Source organism: Salvia miltiorrhiza, chromosome 2 (assembly GCF_028751815.1).
Source record: "Salvia miltiorrhiza cultivar Shanhuang (shh) chromosome 2, IMPLAD_Smil_shh, whole genome shotgun sequence".
In the NCBI taxonomy this organism is placed as follows: Eukaryota; Viridiplantae; Streptophyta; class Magnoliopsida; order Lamiales; family Lamiaceae; genus Salvia; species Salvia miltiorrhiza.
Genome location: NC_080388.1, coordinates 23620779 through 23640631, shown reverse-complemented (window position 1 = coordinate 23640631; position 19853 = coordinate 23620779). Strand labels below are relative to the sequence as shown.

General features: G+C 34.7%; 1 protein-coding gene across 1 annotated transcript; it reads left to right on the top strand.

Moving 5' to 3' along the window:
* The first annotated feature begins 281 nt into the window (after positions 1-281).
* LOC131008162 (uncharacterized) lies at positions 282-944 on the top strand. The gene has a single exon (XM_057935056.1). It carries the CDS (start codon positions 282-284, stop codon positions 942-944), a length of 663 nt encoding a protein of 220 aa, XP_057791039.1.
* The last annotated feature ends 18909 nt before the right edge of the window (positions 945-19853 follow it).

The following is a 19853-nucleotide window of genomic DNA, read 5'->3' as shown; positions in this document are numbered from 1 at the left end:
TCCTATATATAAATCCTTGAAGAGCCTTATTTCTTGTGTTCAAAAGCCTTGATATTTTGGATATCTATATAAATCCTTTCGGAAAGACCTTATTTTTTCTAAATACCCTTGAGAGCCTTCTTTTGAGGCACATAAACATACATCTTCATACCTTGATGTATGAGTCGTTCATTCACGCCTTGATGTGTGTTGTTGTTTCTCTTGCAACATACCTCGTTATTTTTGCTCATATATTTTTCGATGTCGTTAAGCTTTCGCTAATCAAGTTGTTACTACAGAAAATGGCTGGGGAAGGAGGAATGGTACCTAACGCTGATGAACCTGGTGCACCAGAACGCAGAGCAAGTGAAAGGTTCCGAAAGCACAACCCACCCACTTTCAATGGAATGGGAGATCCAATGGATGCAGAAAAATGGATACGGTGCTTGGAGCGAATCTTCGACTTCATGGGTCTTACTGACAAGGAGCGTTTGACATGTGCTATATTTCAACTAACAGACGAGGCTGACTATTGGTGGGAGTCAGTGCAGAGGACATTGTCGCCACAACAATGGGAGGAATACACGTGGGAAAATTTCAAAGTAGAGTTGTACGAGAAGTATATTCCTCAGAGTTATCGAATCAAGAAAGAAGCAGAATTCTGGAATCTTCGACAAGGGAATAAATCTGTCACTGAGTACGACAGACTATTTGTCCAATTATCACGCTACGCTCCACACTTGGTGGATACTGAGGAGAAAAGATCTGAGAAGTTCAGGCGAGGTCTACGACACGAGATAGGAATGCCCTTGGCTAGTCAAGGAACACTAACATATGCTCAATCCTTGAGCAGAGCACAAGATATTGAAGCTATGATGCCAGAAGAAATGAAAACACTTAATCAAGACAATAAGCGTGTCGACAACAACAACAAACGAAAAAGAAAATGGCAAGGGGCTGATTAACAAATGCAGCAAAACCAACAAGAAGAGCGAAATACCCAGCAACAAGTACCGTTTTGCCAAAATTGCCACAGAAATCACTTCGGAGTTTGCAAAGCTGGGAGCGACGCTTGCTACAAGTGTGGAGATAATGGTCACTTTGCTCGACAATGCCCAGGAACCCCACACAGACCTCAACAACATATTCAGAATCGAGGGAGAAAACGAGGCCAAAGGCCAATTCAAATAGCAAGAGGATATGCACTTGACCGACAACAAACTCAGGCACCAGAAGATGTGGAAGGTACGACCATATAGAATTGACGTACTAGAATAAGTGAAATTCGTAGTGATAATAAGTTGTCATTTGGGATGATGTTGAATCAGAAAAGCAAACATATTATTCTAGTAGAGTCACTACGAACCAGAAAGAATATATGATAGCTACAAGTTGAGAATGATACTCAGAGGTTCGGAATTTCGAGGACGAAATTTTTTTTAAGGGGGAAGGATTGTGACACCCCGTCTTCTTATAGCTAAATTTAGAGTAATTTTGATTTTAGAAGTTAAGATAATTCACTGCCGGGTAAAGAGAAATAATTTATTTTTTTAAAATTCCAACAAAATCATTTACAAAAGAACTTTTGTAAAATTCATTTATTTTAATTTATATGAATTGCATATTTATTTAATTAAGCATTCAAGCATTTACACGAGCTTTTAATACGCGAACCCTGGAGAATTATACAGTTCACATAATTTAACCCTGAAGTTTTAATTGTTCAATCAACTAGCCACCCTACCTATACTCCACCCTACATACTAGCCGCCCAACCTACCTACTAGCCGCCCAACCTAAAAGAGACTTTAAACTCTCAACACACCTTTGCTTAAGGCAACTCCTCTGCCAATTCAAAAGAGAATGCAGCCAAGTTCTCCTTCACTCATATTCCACCCAAGTTGTTTTCGCAAATCCAAGTTCATACATGAGCATTCATCAAGTTCTTCCTCACCACAAATCCAACAATCAATCAACTTCAAAGTTTCAACAGATTCATTTTGAAAGGTTATACCTTTAACTTAGTTAGCATCTCAACTCTCTTAGAGACAAAACAAGAAATACAACATATGCATCCATTTCATCTTTTCAGTACATATATATATATATATATATATATATATATATATATATATATTTGAGCATAATACAGCAAGAAAATTCAATAAAAAGCATTAGCTTTGTTTTTACAACTAGATAAAGATTTTTGCTTAAAATGGAAGAAAAGTTTCAAGCTTTTGAAACGTGTATGGTGTAGTGTGTGTGTTGAGCTGAGTCGAGCGGCGTCGGGAGGGCGGCAAGCTTGTTGCCGGCCATCCGACCGATGCAGGAGAAAGGGAGGCGCCGGAGTGTACAGGTGAGCGAGAGAGGGCCGTGAGACAGAGGGAGGCGTGGCACGGCGGCTTCGCCGCTGCTGCCGGGCTGGAGACGGTGAGAGAGAGGGAGATAGGGGCTGGGGTGCGGTGGCCGTCCGACAAAATGCAGGAGAGAGGCGGCGCCGTCGTCTGAAATTCGAGCGGCGGCGGCTGGCCTCACCGGCTGCTACGGTTGCCGAAGTCGAGAAAAGGAGAGAAGGGCTGTCAATGAGTTTGGGGCTGAGGTTTTTAGAGGGAGAAAGGGGCGGCGACGGCTCTCCAGCCGTCGAGGGAGCGGAGCACGCGACGGCGGCCATGGTGGTGGTGGCTGTCGCCGAAAAATTTTGAGGGAGGAGGCGACAACATTTTCAGTGTGTGAGTGTGCTTGTGGGGAGGTGAGGAAGAAAGAGAGAGCAAGGGCGAGGGAGAGGGAAGTCAGGGATACCGGTGGCGGCGGCGGCAGCGGCAGATGACGGCGCTGCTGCCGTCCGCCGGAGGAGAGAAGAAGGCGATGGGGGGGAGGCTGCTGCGCAGCAGCAGCTGCCTGTGTGTGTGTGTGTTTGTGTGTGTGTGTTTTAAAAAGAAGAAGAAAGAGTTTGGGGCCTTGCACCAATTAATTTGGAGCCTCTTATGGGCTACGAATTCTTTTCAATTGGGGTCAGATTTTATTTAAAACTTGGGCTTTATTTTTTTTAATCAAGTGGACTACCTCATTTAATTATTTGGGCTCTGTTATGGACTGCATATCTCATTTAAATTGGGACTCAGATTTTAATTAATTGGCACTTTTAAAGAGTATGACTTGCCCTTATTTGATTATTGAGCTTGACATGTATTTAGATTTGATTAATAAATTGCTTTAATGAATGATTGCTTAATATTATATATATTAATATTATGTGCATATATTAAGTACAATTACTTATTATATGAGTTGAGCATGAGATGATTTGCATTACATATTTCGCTAATAAAATCATTTATGTTTTAATTGGTTTGATTTATAAAATCAAATATTGAAGAAAAATGAGTAAGGATATTGTTGGTGTCCTTAACTCAAGAGATTTAGTTTTCAAATATTTATTTATTAAATTTTGAAATCCCGGCTAAGTGAATCATAGAATATTAAGCGTTTCACTATAAGATTAAGGTTTATTTTAGGACTATGAGTTTAAGTTGAGAACTTATCTTGTAGGACCTACAGAAAATGATACTTAGGTTCCTGATCAGCTCAGTTAAATTATTTGGATTGTCTCCAAATCAGGTGAGGCTTTATTTACGAAATGTATGTTGAGCTAATAAGCTCGCTTTTATGAAATGTTAAAGTTGATGGTTCATGCTTAAAATATTTATGCTCTCTATTGGTTATTGCTTCTACCAAAACATTGTTGGCTTCGCCAACCAGAACTTTGTTAGCTCTGCTAACCAGAATTGTGTACGTACACCAGAACCTGTTGTCTCGAGAGATTCGATGACAACCAGTTGTAGATAGCACTCCCAATAGATGAGCCAGGAAGATAAGAGCTTTGATTATTTTAGTATGCATGGAATGACTCACTTTAAAAACATTCTGTGTTATACTGTTTAAGGCATGAATTATCTTTTTCAGTAAATGATTTTTAAAGTGTTTTTAAATGGCTCAACCCACTGAGTACACTAGTACTCAGCCCTGCAATTGTTTTCAAAACCTTTTGCAGATTGAGCAGCTGGTGGTGACGTGCGAGGCTGAGGAAGGGTTGTTGCTATGGATTTTGAAGAAATGCTATGTTTACCCCCGCTGAAATAAATTCACTTAGTGAATATTATCTGATGCCCAACTATGTTAATACTTTATTCATATTTTTATATGAATTTCACTCTCCATCACTTTCTTAGCAATTGTTTTCCGCATCTATCATATGCTTAGTATGAGACGTTGTCTTGGTCTCAGACCTTCGAACTTCCGATCCTGATAGGGAGAATAATTATGTTATAATGTCGTATTGTTTTCATTTAAATACGGCATAATGCCCAACCCTCAGGGCACATTACCTATTTTATTCAAGTAAAGCTTAGTAGTCCTGTCACATAGCCCATTTCTTTTTCTCCCGGGAAATTAGGGCTGTTACAACGACCATCGCCGCCTTCTCTTTCTATGATTCGAGCCCGTAGCTATCCTTGATTCTCATCCCTCACATTCATCGCCCCATCGATCTCAACATTCACGTCCTTGGCCGACTTCAATTTGAAAATCGGTGCACTAGGGTTGACGCAGTCACACAGAGGAGGCAAACGTAGAGATTCAGAGGGGGGCACCTTCACGGCGGGCGAAGAATTGATGGCTGTAAGGTCTGATTTTATCAGCATATTACGTACCCAACTTGTTTAGAGATCTGAATACATGAAGCTATAACTGGATGCAATCATTAGAATTAGGGCGGTGGAGAAAGAGGTGTGGTAGTGGAGAAGGGCGGCATAGAGGCGGGAGGCAGAGGGCGGCATTTTAGGGTTTATTATTTTATTTTTATTTTTTTCCATGTGTCAATTTTTAGTCATAGTAGGCATGGTCAGCTCGGAGTTTCACCAGAGCAAAAAAGCATGAAAAAATTGTTCAACACACTAAATTAATTCAGGGAATTTTTGATAAAAAAAAGTTCATGACAAGTTTAGAAATTGGCCCAAAGTTCATGGTTGTTGGCGTAATTAACCCTTTAAGTTATAATACTTTCAACCACTTGGTTAATTAAATGCTAATTTTTTGTTGGAATATAAAAAAACTTTGATATATTAATTTTCATTTAATTGAGGTTTATAAAAAGTAAATGTGAAATTATAGATATTAGAAAAATAAAAGAAGAAAATATGTATTTTATGTATATATGTGATGGATGATTGATGTGTCGCATTTTTCTGTTAATCATATCATCTAAAGTTTGTGAGATTAAAATTGATTGTTTAGCATAATCTATTCTCGAGCTTGAATGATCGTAATTGACTTTTGAGCATAATCTTGTTTGAAATTTGAAAGGTCAGAACACCATTCTAAGCATCATATAGAAATTGAAAGATCATATTTGACTTGTGAGCATCATTTTCTCTGTAGTTTGAAAGACCATAACTAAGTTTTGAGCATCATCTCGTTTGGAGTTTGATAAATCATATATGACTTATGAGTATTATCTCGTTTCGAACTTGAACTGCCATAACTGAGTTATGAATATCATCACTTCTGGCGCTTGCGATAACAACATCAAATGTAAAATGATATTAATTCATAGTACAATTGTCAGCTCTGTAGCAAACAAAATTCTAACAACTTAATTAATAATAATTAAAATTTTCGTTAATAATTTGAATTAATTTAATAATTTATATTTTGAATTAATTTAATAATTTATAATTAAATTTTTCATTATAAATTGGTGTGATAATGGTTATTTGTCTCAAATTCTCAATACACATTCAGACATTACAGAATACATAATAATTTAAATAATAAAAAATTAAAAAAATTAGAAAAAATTTCATGTAAGCATGTCGATAAATGTTTAGACATATCTAGAATGTGTATATGCGTACCCGTCCAAATTTGAATAATCAAACTTATTTAAATTTATAAATATAATAATTGATTATTTGTCTCTATATAATCAAACATTACAAAGTTATATGCCTTAATAATAAACAGTATAAATAATAAAATATTTAAAAAAAATCAACATAGGCAAGTCGATTAATATTGGGAGGCCTTTAAAAATTATTTATTTGTACATGCCCAAACTCGATTAAAAGGTAGTTTTACTGCTCATCTATTCCCGAACCCAACAATTTCTTTTCGATTTTCATGAGTTTATTAGCATCACAATAAACACACACACACACACACATGTATATAATACTCCATTTGTCTCATTACTTTTTAGCACGAAGATTGAAAAAGTGTAGTTAATGTATAAAGTGAGTCGGTTGAAGATATTTAAGGATTATTTTAAGTGAGTTGATGTATAAAGTGGGTTGAGCCCACATTAATAATATTTTTAAATAGTTAGTTTATTACTAAATATGGTATGGGCATTACTAGTGGGACGTCCCAATATAATAAGTGAGACATTACTAATGGGACAGAGAGAGAATTTATTAACAATAATTATTTTTATTTTTATGAATTAATTTACTACATTTTAATATTTACTAGTTCTTAATAATTAACACGCACAAATCATTTAATAGCATAACACCATATTAAAATTATATGTAAATATTAATAAATAATATATACTATATTAAACAAGCAACTTTCAATTGGAAATTAATTTCAAATCAATTTTAAAATTGAATGACAATTTTGTAGTTATAATAAAATTGAAACTTTATTTTCTTTTTCTTTATATTTTTTGTTTTGTTTTAATTCTTCTAAAATTATGAAATTCGACTAATTATAAAATATTGGGTTAAGGTGCACATAGACCCCTGTTACCCTGTAGTATAGGCCCCTATAGCGTATTACTTCTCATAGTCACTGTGAGTGCAAGTAGGCCCTCAAAGTTTGAAAAATCATACATTTAAACCCTTTTGACCTAACGCCGTCCAACTCCGTTAGTCAAACTTTTTTTTTTAATTCAAATTGTGGGGCCCACCTTCATTTCTTCTTCTTCTTCTACCATTGCCTCTTCTCCTTAAAAACAACAAGTCAAACAAGACCAGCAATTGAAGATAGCTAAACCCATCGCCTCCTTATTCTCTGACAATTGAAGATAAAAAACAAATTGGATAACGAGCATTTATATAAGCTGGTGAATATGCGCATAATCTCTTTTGATTTTCTTTAATATACGATTATGGAAACAAAATTTCCCATAAAACCTCCGATCATTTTCTTTGTCTTATAATTCTTCGTCTTATCTTCTGATCTCTTTGTCTGTACTAAAAACCCTTGTACATCAATTCTGCAAATTCATCCGATTGCTCCAGAAATTTTATACTCAATCACTCATACGTTTTAGATTCAGAAGCTGCAAACCCTTGTACACCTCTTAGGGATTGTAGTTTCTTGAGGGACTTGGTCTGGTTTGAGTCTTGTTTGGTTGTTGGATTCACTTGTGTTTTTTCTCTTTTCTGGAGGTGGTCGTTGGGAGCTTGTTTTTGGTATTGATTGGACGGGTCTTTCCCCTCAGCGGTTTTTCTGGGGTTTGTGGTCGGGCTCGTTCTTGTGTTTCCCTTGGTTTGCTTGGCTGCTTGTGTTTCTTCTTTAGTTTGCAGGTTTCAGGTGTGCTAGGCATCGTAGTTGGTGTTTCTGGCCCCTGCTTCTGTGTTTTTTTGGGTGGTCTTTGCGTGTTTTGGCAGCTACTTTGTTCGCCGATGTGCTGTTTCTGGTGCTTCTTGCTGCAGCTGGTTACCGGGGTACTTGGCTTTTAGGCTGGCTCCTGATGCGTCTGGCGTTTCTCTGTTTCAGTTTCTTTTGCTGTTGGCTTCTCTGTGGTTTTTGTTCTTCTTGTTTGGGTTTCCTGTTTTGGGTTCTAGGGTCGGGTTCCCTAGAGGCGATGGTTCGGCCGGAGCCTCTGCCCATCTTGTTCTTTGATGTTTTTCGTTTGTTTTTGTTTGTTCGTTTGAGTTCTCTTTTCTGAGGCTCTTCCCTTAGTTTGCGCCTGTGCTCTCAAGGGTTTCAAATTTTCTTTTTTCAATAAAATTTCTATTTCAGCAGTAGATTCAGAAGCTGCTAAGCTTTGATCACTATTTTATTAGCAATAAAAATACCGCAACTAACACGGTGTAATCGTAGTATAAACATCAATCGAATATCGTATCCATAGGGACTGACACAATGAAATAACTTTAGCTATCCCCTAAACAGACTATAACAGTAGACAGACAAACGAATAAAAAGAAGATTTGATTAACACTAAACTCAAATAGCAACAAATAAAAGCACGTAGAAAAATCAAATATTAAAGACAACTGATCCTAGGGTAGTAAATTCATTAACTAAATCTACACAATTAATCTATTAATCCTATGTACCGGTTTAATCCAGTTATGATGAGAGATCACTTAATTAATCAATCACTCTCGCTAGAGCAGCAGCGATCGTAGATTAGTAAATTCTCTATCTCCGCTAGGTCTCAAGAAAATCTACTAACTCCCAATAGCTCATAAGAATAGCTGTCTATGATCCACCTATCTCCGCTAGGTCTCAAGGTTAAAATCATATCATACATTCCTGAATCCGCTAAACAGTTATCTCCGCTAGGTCTCAAACCGAATAGCTACACATGCAAACTATTGATCAGATAATTTACAAGAAAACAAGCACCAGGAATTATGAATCATAAACTGGAAGGCACAAAGGTATTAACAAATAAATCACATAAATTCAATTAACTATTTACAAACCCTAGAATCAGCTAAACGAAACTAGCCAGACATAATGAAATAAAACATAAACATAATTAATAAGAACGCAATTGGAAAAAATGAATTATATAAAAACCGAATAAGAACAAGTGTAGCGGCTTGAATCTTCAATCCTGATCCAAGCATTGAAAACTGGAAAGCAATAAAATTCTAAAGCTATAAAACTGAAAAATTAAGTCTGGGAACTGAAAAATAAAGTTGGGAAGCCAAAATAGGTCAAAAGAAGACCTATTTATAGTACCAGGGTAAAATACAGAGTTTGAGCTCGAAAAGAACTTGAAAAATGCATAAAAAACGTAAAAATACGGAGGCGCGACAGTCTGGCGGCGATCGGACGACGCTCACCGCGCGGTCGCCGCTGGCGCCGAAAACTCGGCGGGCTGCCCGACGGTCGCCGGATCCTTCCCAAAAATCCTTCTACCGGCGGCGGTCGCCGCCGGGTTCTCTACTGCGTGTGACTTTCTTGTTTTGGTCATAACTTTCTCGTCCAAAATCCGATTTATGATCCGTTTGTGTTCACGAACTCGTATCGAGACGATATACAACTTCTATTTCAGACAATTTTTCGAAATTCGAACTCAATAAACCTGTAATATCCTTCAAAGTTCGAGTAAGAATCATATTTCACAAGATAAAGCAAATTAAGCACAAAACAATCATCCAACACTCAATTCTCTATAAAATTGACATAATATGAACACTAAAAACCTTGGAAATATGAGTGTTATCAAGTTTTCACCATCAAAAGAAAGGAAGGTGGGCGTAGTCGGGCTCGACCTCGTCAAAGCTGTTGATGCCGACGCCGTAGCTTCTGGCGTCAGACTCCCTCATCTACTGAATCCAGCAGCTGTAATCGTCTTTGTTCTTGTGCAAATTGTAATCGGAGACCAGGGTTTTGACGAGCTGGACTTGATGGGGGAGATTGGGGATAAGAAAGGGCTCGGAATCGGAAACAACGTGGTTGAAGGGCTTGTGACGGCGCATCTCCTCAGAGACGCAAAGGGATAAGTAGCTGGTGCCGTGGAAGACGAGCCGCGGGATGCCGAATGCGGTGGCGGAGTCGGCGGTCCACGGCAGGAACATGTCGGAGACGAGTCAGTCACAATCTTCGACCGCATCTCCCATTGCTTGGATGGGATGAGGTCTGGGGAGATGGTGAGGTGGAGGTGGATGAGGAGGAAGAGTGCAGCGGAGACAAGGAGATGAAGAAGGCTTGGCCCGTTGGCCGCCATGGGATATGAAGGTTTTTTGGTTGGATTATTAACTTGGACTATTTTATTATAGGTGGGCCGCCCCACAATTTGAATTAAAAAAAGAAAAAGAAAAAAAAAGTTTGACTAACGGAGTAGGACGTCGTTAGGTCATAAGGGTTTAAATGTATGACTTTTCAAACTTTGGGGGCCTATTTGCACACACAGTGACTATGAGGAACAATACGTTATAAAGGCCTATACTACAGAGGCCTATCTGCACCTTAACCCTAAAATATTTAATATGTATATCAAATTAAAGATTGCGATAAGGACTTTAATTTGATATATTTTAGTAAATGTTTGATTTAAAATGTAAAAGTTGTATTTATTTAAATATTAAAAATTTAAAACATTCTCAATCCTATCCCATCTTTTTTTAAATAGATCTATTTTTCATTTCTTTTCTAATTTTAGTTTTATATTTATTTTCATTTTTTTAACTTATATATTTTTTTGCCTTTTCATAATATTAGTTTTTATTATTGCGAAATTTTCTTAATTTTTTAATTTTTTAATATTCAACTCAAATATATTTACTTAAAATTAATTTTTTACACACACACACACACAAATATACACACACACACACACACACACACACACACACACACACATATATATATATATATATATATATATATATATATAGAGGGGAGCGCTCCAATGAGACCCCCTATTTTTAGGGCTGTAAATGAACAGAGCTACTCGCGAGCTATTCGAGATTCGGCTCGAAAAATGCTCGTTCGAAGCTCGATTCGATAATAAACGAGCCGAGTTATTTCGAGCTTGAAATTTTTATCGAGCCGAGCTCGAGCCTGATAGTGCTCGGCTCGTTGAGCTCGCGAACATGTTCAAATTCGATTGTTCGCGAACATGTTCGCGAGCCTGTTCACGAACCTTCAATCGAGCCTTCAATCGAGTTAATACACGAGCCTTAAACGAGTCAAACTCGAACTCGAATTACATATTAATTAAGAAGATTTGCTTAAATTTATAACAAATTCGAGCTTGAACATCATATATACGAGCATCTAACGAGCCGAGCTCGAGCTCAAGCTCGAATTCGACATTATCGAGCATCACCCGAGCCGAACTCGAACCGAGCTCGAGCTTAGTATGTGGGTGACGAACCGAGCTCGATCATCAAGATAAAAGCTCGAATCGAGCTCGAGCCAAGCTCGAACACCCGAATATTTAAACGAGCCGAGCTCGAGCCTGCTTGTATTCGACTCGGCTCGGCTCGTTTACAGCCCTACCTATTTTTAGTGAGACCTAAGACACGATCTCGTGCGTTTATTTCATCAATCCTATGGCTGATATTGTATCTAGAGGGAGAAATTTTTTTCTCAGGGTTCAAATCCCGGAGAGAGCGAAATATTTTAAATTTCGTTATTTATCAGTATATACTGCATTGTTCATCGGTATATGTTGTCTTGTTAATCAGTTTATATGTTTTATTCATTATCAATTTTTTAAATTTCGTTATTCATCAGTATATACTGCCTTGTGGTCCTTGTTCATCAGTATATATGTCTTATTCATTGTACTTAATGTCTCACGAAAGATAGGGGTCTCAATGGAGCGCGCCCCTATATAGTAGTTGATTTATGTTTAATTTTGACGATGAAACGCAATCTGTTGGTAAGACGCTTCTGCTCCAACCAATAGGTCGGGGGTTTGAGTCACCCTAGGAGCTCAAGTGTGAGTGGGTTTTTTTCCTTTCTTTGGTTGTAACAAATTAAAAAAAAAAAAAACTTAGTTGATTTATGCTTTTGTAACGGATTTATTAATTGATTAATTAATAAGTATTAATGTCAATTAGGATATACGATTAATAATTACTATAATTTATAGTTCAACAAATATAAAATAAAGAATAATTGTAAATAAAGGAGAATTAAGATAAGATTTTGAAATGTTGAGATTTAAGAGTGACACACGGAATAAAATCATTTTCCCATAACTCAATTACGAATTCTCTCGGAACTAGATAACTCCACAGTTAGGTTACCTTATAAGGGGCCTCAACCAAGTTTTTAATTTTTTTTTATTAATTATTAATAGTCGTTATTTCAATACTCTACTCGTCTTTTAAAATTATGTATATATTTTTTAGTATATCCCCCAAATATATATATTTTTATTTCTAGACATGATTTTATATATTATTGAATAATTTTACTTTTATAACTTACACTTATTCATTCATAATTAAATTAACAACACCCTCAATTTTTTTAGTATCGATATATTCGACAAGTTTTTATTAAAATTTGTGTGAAAAAATTGTTTTCATAACCTTAAAGGATAAAAGAAGTTCATATATTGGACACATATAATCTGGTGCACGTGTATTTTACATATGCGATTTACTTATATGTATTTGTAATTTTGCGTTAATCACAATTTCATCTATTTTTTTTTGTGGTAAACAATTTCATCTAATTGGTGATCAGCTAAGTATATTTATAAAACACAAAATCTCCTGTACACCTGAATGTACCGTACACTCGGGTTGACCCGTACCCAGATCCTGACCTGTATGTTAATTCAAACCCGCATCTTGACCCAAATCGTGTAAATGATACTATTCAATTATACAATGATACTGTTTGTAATTGACACTATTCAATTATATAAATGACACTGTAACATTTTAAAATGTTATAATGTCATTTTCAATTTTATAGTGTTATTTAAAATATTATAGTGTTATTTACAATCTTATAGTGTCTATTACAGTAAGTGTCATTTTTATTTCTGAATAGTGTCAATTATACACAGTATTATTTATAATGTTATAGTGTCATTTATACGCAGTGTCATTTGTATAATAGAATAGTATCAATTACAGACAATATTTAGTGTCATTTACACGATTTAAGTCAGGATACATGTTAGTATCTAGGTACGGGTCAACTCGAGTGTACGGTACACCCAAGTGTACCCAAGGGCCAAGACCACCTCTTTATAAAAAGTCAGATAATAACATAAATGAAATAATAAGTAAGCAAAATATGATGTTGATATGATGTGCTCTAATATATCTCCACCATGTTATGTTATGTTATGTTATGTTACGATATGTTATACATGTATAAATCTGAATAACAAATCACGTTGTGCACTAAACGGTGATATTTCCAGCTTTCTGCCTCTCATCTCCTGTTTCTTCTTCTTTTTTGAAAAGTTAAAAAACTAACGATATATGAACCCTAATAATGAAATAGTACTACTCAATTCGAGTTAATAATTATTAGTTAGAAACATAAAAGTTGTTAATAATTAGTATTAGTTAGAAACATAAAAGTTGTACACTGCAATTATGAAACAATCAATTCTGAATAATTTTCATTATCTAACAACTATAAACTAATTAATACACTTAACATCAACCTTATAAAGATTAATTAATAGTTATTAACTAATTAATTAAACATAATTTCCAATTAAAAATGTAGCATGAACTATCATTAATAATTACTCTATCCGTCCTGAAACATCTTCCTAAGGAGAGGCAACATGAGTTTTAACGAAAGTCAGTTGTGTATTTGATGTGTGTATAATGTCACTACGCCAAAAACGCGTATACATAACAGATTTTATCCGTTATCTATGCGGAAAAACTTGCGTTAAGTATAGTGGTGTTATGTATGTGGCGTGCATACATAACGGATATTTATACGTTATTTATACTATTATACATAACGGTTGTCCATAAATAAATAACGCCGATGCGGAATTTGGATTCCATCTTTTTGAACCTTTCAGTCAACAGAGCATATTGACTGAAGAAGTCTTCTGACTTTAGTTCAGTCGGTTCCCTCGACTGCTTCTTGCTCTCCTTTGCTGAAGCTTTCAGTGCAACTCTTTTTGATGTCGATTGAGCATCTTCATCTGATCCTCCGGCCTTCTTGGTTTCTCGATTTCTCTGGATATCAAATTCATTTGCTACGAGATCTGAGGAACGCTTGTTGGTTGGAAGCATGTTGAATCCGAGTTTGTTCTGATGAGCAACTGCATAAATTTGCCATTCACCTCGCGGAAGTGCTCGTAGAATCTTTAGGTTGATTTCTCGTTGGGTATACTTGTCCTTAGAGATGGATTGAACCTCGTTCAATATTTGGTTGAATCTGTACTCCATTTCCTCGACTGATTCATTTTTTAGTATCAGGAATATGTCGAACTTCTGACAAGCTATAGATAACTTATTCTCTTTTATTTCCTTTGATCCGATGCACATTCTTTCAAGAATATCCCACATCTCATTTGATGTCTTGCACTTGATGATCTTGGTGACATATTTGTCTGGGATAGTTCCGGAGATGATACTCTTGGCAAGATTATCCAACTCATCTTGCTTTCTTTCTTCAGTGGTGAAGTCGCCCTTCGGTTTGATCTGGACTTCATCATATGGGTCTCGTGTGGTGTCCAATGGTATCTTCTTGACCACTTCTGTAATGACGATTGGTCATTTGGAGATGACTTCCCACATCCAACACTGCTGAGCTATGAGGAAGCTTTCCAACCGAAACTTCCATATATCGTAGTTTTCAATGCTAAACGTCAGGAGTGATGAGGCTCTGCTGTAGTTAGTTTCCATTGAACACAGAAAAGAGATATAACAGATAAAGAACGTAAGTAACACAATGAAAAAGAAAACGATTTAAGACATTCTTTTTGAAAATGATCTAGTTCAGTAGAACCGGGTCAAAGCAAATTGTTCTTGCGAACAACCTGCTCTGATACCAATTGTTAGGTCCCGGAAGGTCTAGAATAGGTGTATGGGGGGGGGGAATACACCTATAGGCTATTTTCAAAACACAAAACAAAACAACCTTTTGGAGTTAACTGAAACAGAAGACTTTAGTTAAACAAATGTTGAAGACTGATACTAAAGATGACTTCAGTAAAGGGATATCAGTTAAGCACGAGACTTTAACTGATATTCACGTAGAGCTTCAGTCTTGATTTAGAAATAGATGAGTGTTATGAATCTTACTGATTATTCGAAGATTGGTTAGTTAGACTAATAACACTGGCAGCGAAAAACTTTTCTTTTGAAAAAGCCTTTAATAAACACGTTGTCAGATTAAGGTTTCACTTTGCGATTAATCAGTTTCAGTTAAGAACAGGTTTGAGCACAGATAAGAAATTAAGAACTGAAAGCGATAAAAGACAAAGAAATTTTAATGTGGTTCGGAACAATTTCCTACGTTCACGGTCAGTTGATCACACTGACAAACACTCTGGGCTTGTTCTTACGGGTGCACAGCAAACCTTACAACTGAAAATCAATTTTTCAGTACCAGCACGCTGGGTTTGTCGCAGCCCGATTCCGACACTAGTAATAGCGGGGACCGAGTATCGATACGACTAATAACAGAAAGGGGGGAAGATAGAAAGAATACATAGATCAACAGCGGAAGCTAACAAAGAAACATGCTAAAGAAAGATCTTCATAGTTCATCAAAAGGGTATATTCGTCAACATCGTCACAACTCGATAAATATCAGGAATCTCAACATGAAAAGCAAAACAAGTATAGTTCAATTTTTATGTAGAGTAAAAATATTCAGAGTGTGATAACAAAAGGTGAACCGACCATATGTATGAAGACATATAATCGTGAGTAAAATGCTTGATTTAATATAACATAACTTCATATCAAAACTCTATCGACAAAACAGTCATACGATAGAGAAAGAAAAGGTCAACCCAAAACATTCCCCACCAGCACCGCACCATACTCCCCCTCCGCTTATCCTGCACGTTTAGAAATACATGCAGGGCGTGAGTACATAAATACTCAGTGGACATATCGCCGAAAACAAAGCTGCTCATAGAGCTATAAATTGAACTTGCCACATCTCAGCAAAACACAGGAATTATATCTTAAAAGAACCTGTGCAAGCAGTTTTAATCATAACATCATAATTAAGTGTCTGCAGACAAGTACTCGACATGTATGTACCACATCTACAACTCTTCATCATCATCAAGGTACTGAGAAGCAGGCCTCCTTCTCAAGCACCGTGACCGGCCGACCCGAAGACGGCTCACAGTCACCTCAGTGTACACTAGCCCTGGCAGGATAGCTATCAACTGCCTAGGACCCGATCGTCTCATCTCAACTCATCAGTAGAGGGTAAACATACAAGCTCAACATCATCATAAAAAAATATTGGCAAGTCAATAATTCTCAAACATCATCATAATCTCAAAACATCAAATATCTCATATTTTCATCATCATTTAAAACAGTTTAGAAAAGCTCTTAAATTGTATACTCAAAATAATGCCCACCTGAAGACCTTACTCAAAATCTCCCGTCAAAACGGAGTTACTTACTTCCTTGCTCCGCTTGTGTCTTCAGGGATCATCATCATCATCGAAGGTTCATGTCATAAAATGAATCTCGATTAGAAACTCATTGACTAATTCTCAAGCCTTAACTCATGCTCTATCTCATATTCTATCTCCTTACTCAACTCTATTAAACTCTCCACTCATCTCACATCCTTTAGTTCAAGGATAGGTTTCTAGAAAATCATGGTTCTAGGTCTCGATTTATCTCTCATATAAGGCTCGTCTAATCTCATTCAAACACATAGGCAACACAATCACATAAGGCACATAAGAAATCACAATCAAACATCAACAAAATATGCTCTATTTTTACACTGACTCAACTTCAAAATTTAAAATGATCTGACTCCGACATCTCCTGGACTCGAGACTCATACCGAAAGAAAGATCTTCGAGTCTAGTTTCATTTAAAAAAAAGTAGAGTCGAAAAATCCAAGTGGTTTGAGAGATATGACGTTTTTACCACGATCTACCATTTCTGGCAGTTTTGTGCAACCGAAGGTTACAATTTTTGAAAAATAGTAAACGTTGTCAAACTGGGCTCAACTTTGGTGGATATCTATCTAACACAATAAGGTTGATACCATAAAAATTTGGAAAGCTAGATCACATAGGAAGCTACTGAAATGAATGACTCTTTCCCCTGTTCTCTGAAATTCTCGGTAATAATGTGCAGTTTAGGTTTTGCATTTTAAAGAAATATCAAACGAAGTTGAAATGGCTTGAAATTTTACCAGGGTACTCAAGACTCATGTAGGGACTTGATATAAAACTTTTAAAGCTATTAGACATCGATAAACCGTCGATCACAGTAGGTCAGTAGGCCTACGAAATTTCTCCAATTTGGACTCAAAAAATCATATATCTCAAAAACATCTCTAACTTGAATATAACATCATACACTACAAGAAACTGCGCCTTTAACGACCGAAATTAACGACCGAAATTTTCGGTCGTTAATTTTGCGGCCTTAACGACCGATTTACGACCGTTTAACGACCGATTTTATTTTTTAATTTTTTTTATTTTTTAACGACCGAAAATTCGGTCGTTAATTATTATTTTAATATTTTAATATTTAATTTTTCTTAACGACCGAATTTTCGGTCGTAAAAATTATTTTTTTTTATTTTAATTATTTTTTTAATTTTAACGACCGAAAATTCGGTCGTTAATATATTTTTTTTTATTAAAAAATATTTTTTTAAAAAAAATAATTTTTTTTTTCGAAAAAAAAAATTAATTTTTTAACGACCGAATTATTCGGTCGTTAATATTATTTTTTTATTTTTTTTAAATTTTTTTATTATTTTTTTATTTTTTAAATATTTTTAAAATAAAAAAAAATATTTTTTTTAATTATTTTTTTTAAAGACCGAATTTTTCGGTCGTTAAAATTATTTTTATATATTTTTTATTTTTTATTTATTTTTTATTTATTTTAATTTATTTATTTATTTATTTTATTTATTAACGACCGAATAATCGGTCGTTAATATTATTTTTCAAATTTTAAAAATTTTTAAAGTTCATTTATATTTTTATTAATTTTTATTTTTCGATTATATATAAATATTTAATTATTTTTTATTAATTTTCTATTTAATTATTATTTTCAAATTATAGAGATTATTTTTAATTATTTAATTATTATTTTTCGATTATTATTTTATTTTTATTTTTCTATTTCTATTTATTTATTTTTATTAATTTTCTATTTAATATTATTTTTAATTATTTTACAAATTTAATTATTTTTTATTAATTTTCTATTTAATTATTTTTCGATTATATATAAATATTTAATTATTTTTTTATTATTTTCAAATTATTTTTATTTTTATTATTTAATTATTTAATTATTATTTTCAAATAATAATAAATTATTAGATTTATTATAATAAATTATTAGACTTATTAGATTTTCTGAATTATTGTTGTATACGATTATTATTTTTCATACTCATATTTTCTTTTCTTTATTTAATTACGATAATATTAATTTTTTATTATTTTTAATTCGATCGTATATTTATCGTAAATGTTTAATGATATTTTATATTATCTCGACATATTATAAGGTTATGAATGATTAATGATATTTTATATTGAATTAGAGTTTAAATGAATTAATAGGTACTATATATATCAATAATACGAGTGTTCTGTACTGGTGACTACTCGAAAGGAACTCCAAGGTTAAGCGTGCTTGACTTAGAGCACAAGTAAGATGGGTGACCTACTGGGAAGTTCGTCAAATGGTATGCAATTAAGGTCAAAATACATTAGAAATACACTAAAAATACTTGTGGGATACAAAGAGATTAAAAAAAAAAATATATTTTTTTCGAAAAAAAAAAATATATTTTTTTATTTATTTTTAACGACTGAATTTCGGTCGTTAATTAAAAAAAATTAAAAAAAAAATATTTTTTTTATTTATATTATTTATTTTTTTCTCTTTTTAACGACCGAAATTTCGGTCGTTAAAAATAAAAAATCGGTCGTTAAATTTAACGACCGAAAAAACGGTCGTTAAAACTCGGGCGACGATGCAAACAACGACCGAAAAAAACGGTCGTTAAATCGGTCGTTAATAATATTAACGACCGATTTTTGGGTTTTAACGACCGAAATTTCGGTCGTTAGAGCCGCATTTTCTTGTAGTGATAACTCTCAACAACAAACTCATACCACAACTCATTTCATCACTTCTAATCATCAATCTAAACCATCACTTAACATCATAGCATGCTCAAGAACTCATATAACCATTCAAGTCTTCAAATCAACTCAAGAACTCATGAATTTCCTCCAAACTTTCGAAAATTAAGAAAAACAAAGAGTTGAAGTTTTCATGCTTCAATCTTCCATCTAATCTCACATAGCACATCATAGAAGCTAGATCTATGCAACTAAAGATCACTTACCCCAAGATTAAACAAAGATCAAAGTTTTCCTCTTTCATCCTTCATGATCAAGCTCCACGGTTCTCTTGGAAACTTCAAGATTTGGAAGTGTTTAAGCTTGATTTGGTGGATGATTTTGATCTTGATGTGTGTTTAGGAAGCTTTGGAGGTGCATCTATGGTGATCTTTGGAGAAAAATCGGAAGAGGGAAAGAGAGATTGAAGGTGGCCGAGAGTTGAAGTGTGAGGGAGAAGTGAGATGCTTGTCTTGTTAAGGAAGAGTGATTAAGGACAAAGCACTATTCCTAATTAATGCATGGTTCCCTCATAACTCTATACACTAATCCCTTGCCAACCTCCTTATCCACTTGCCAATTAAGATATAAGCATGTGGTAAAAAAAATATCTCAAGTGTAGTATTAGTGGAATTAATGTAATTATGTATCTCTCTCTTGATAAAATAAAACTACACTTTATTTACTCATGTGATAAAATCAAATAAAATAATAGTAACACCAAAAATAGTGTACTCGAAAATATCACATCGCATGTCTCAGTAAAATATTTCTCATAAAATACTGATATGCAAAATAATAATAA

What these genes read in the sequence shown, in the direction of transcription:
- LOC131008162 (XM_057935056.1), top strand. Translation starts at nt 282, where the DNA reads ATGGCTGGGGAAGGAGGAATGGTACCTAACGCTGATGAACCTGGTGCA.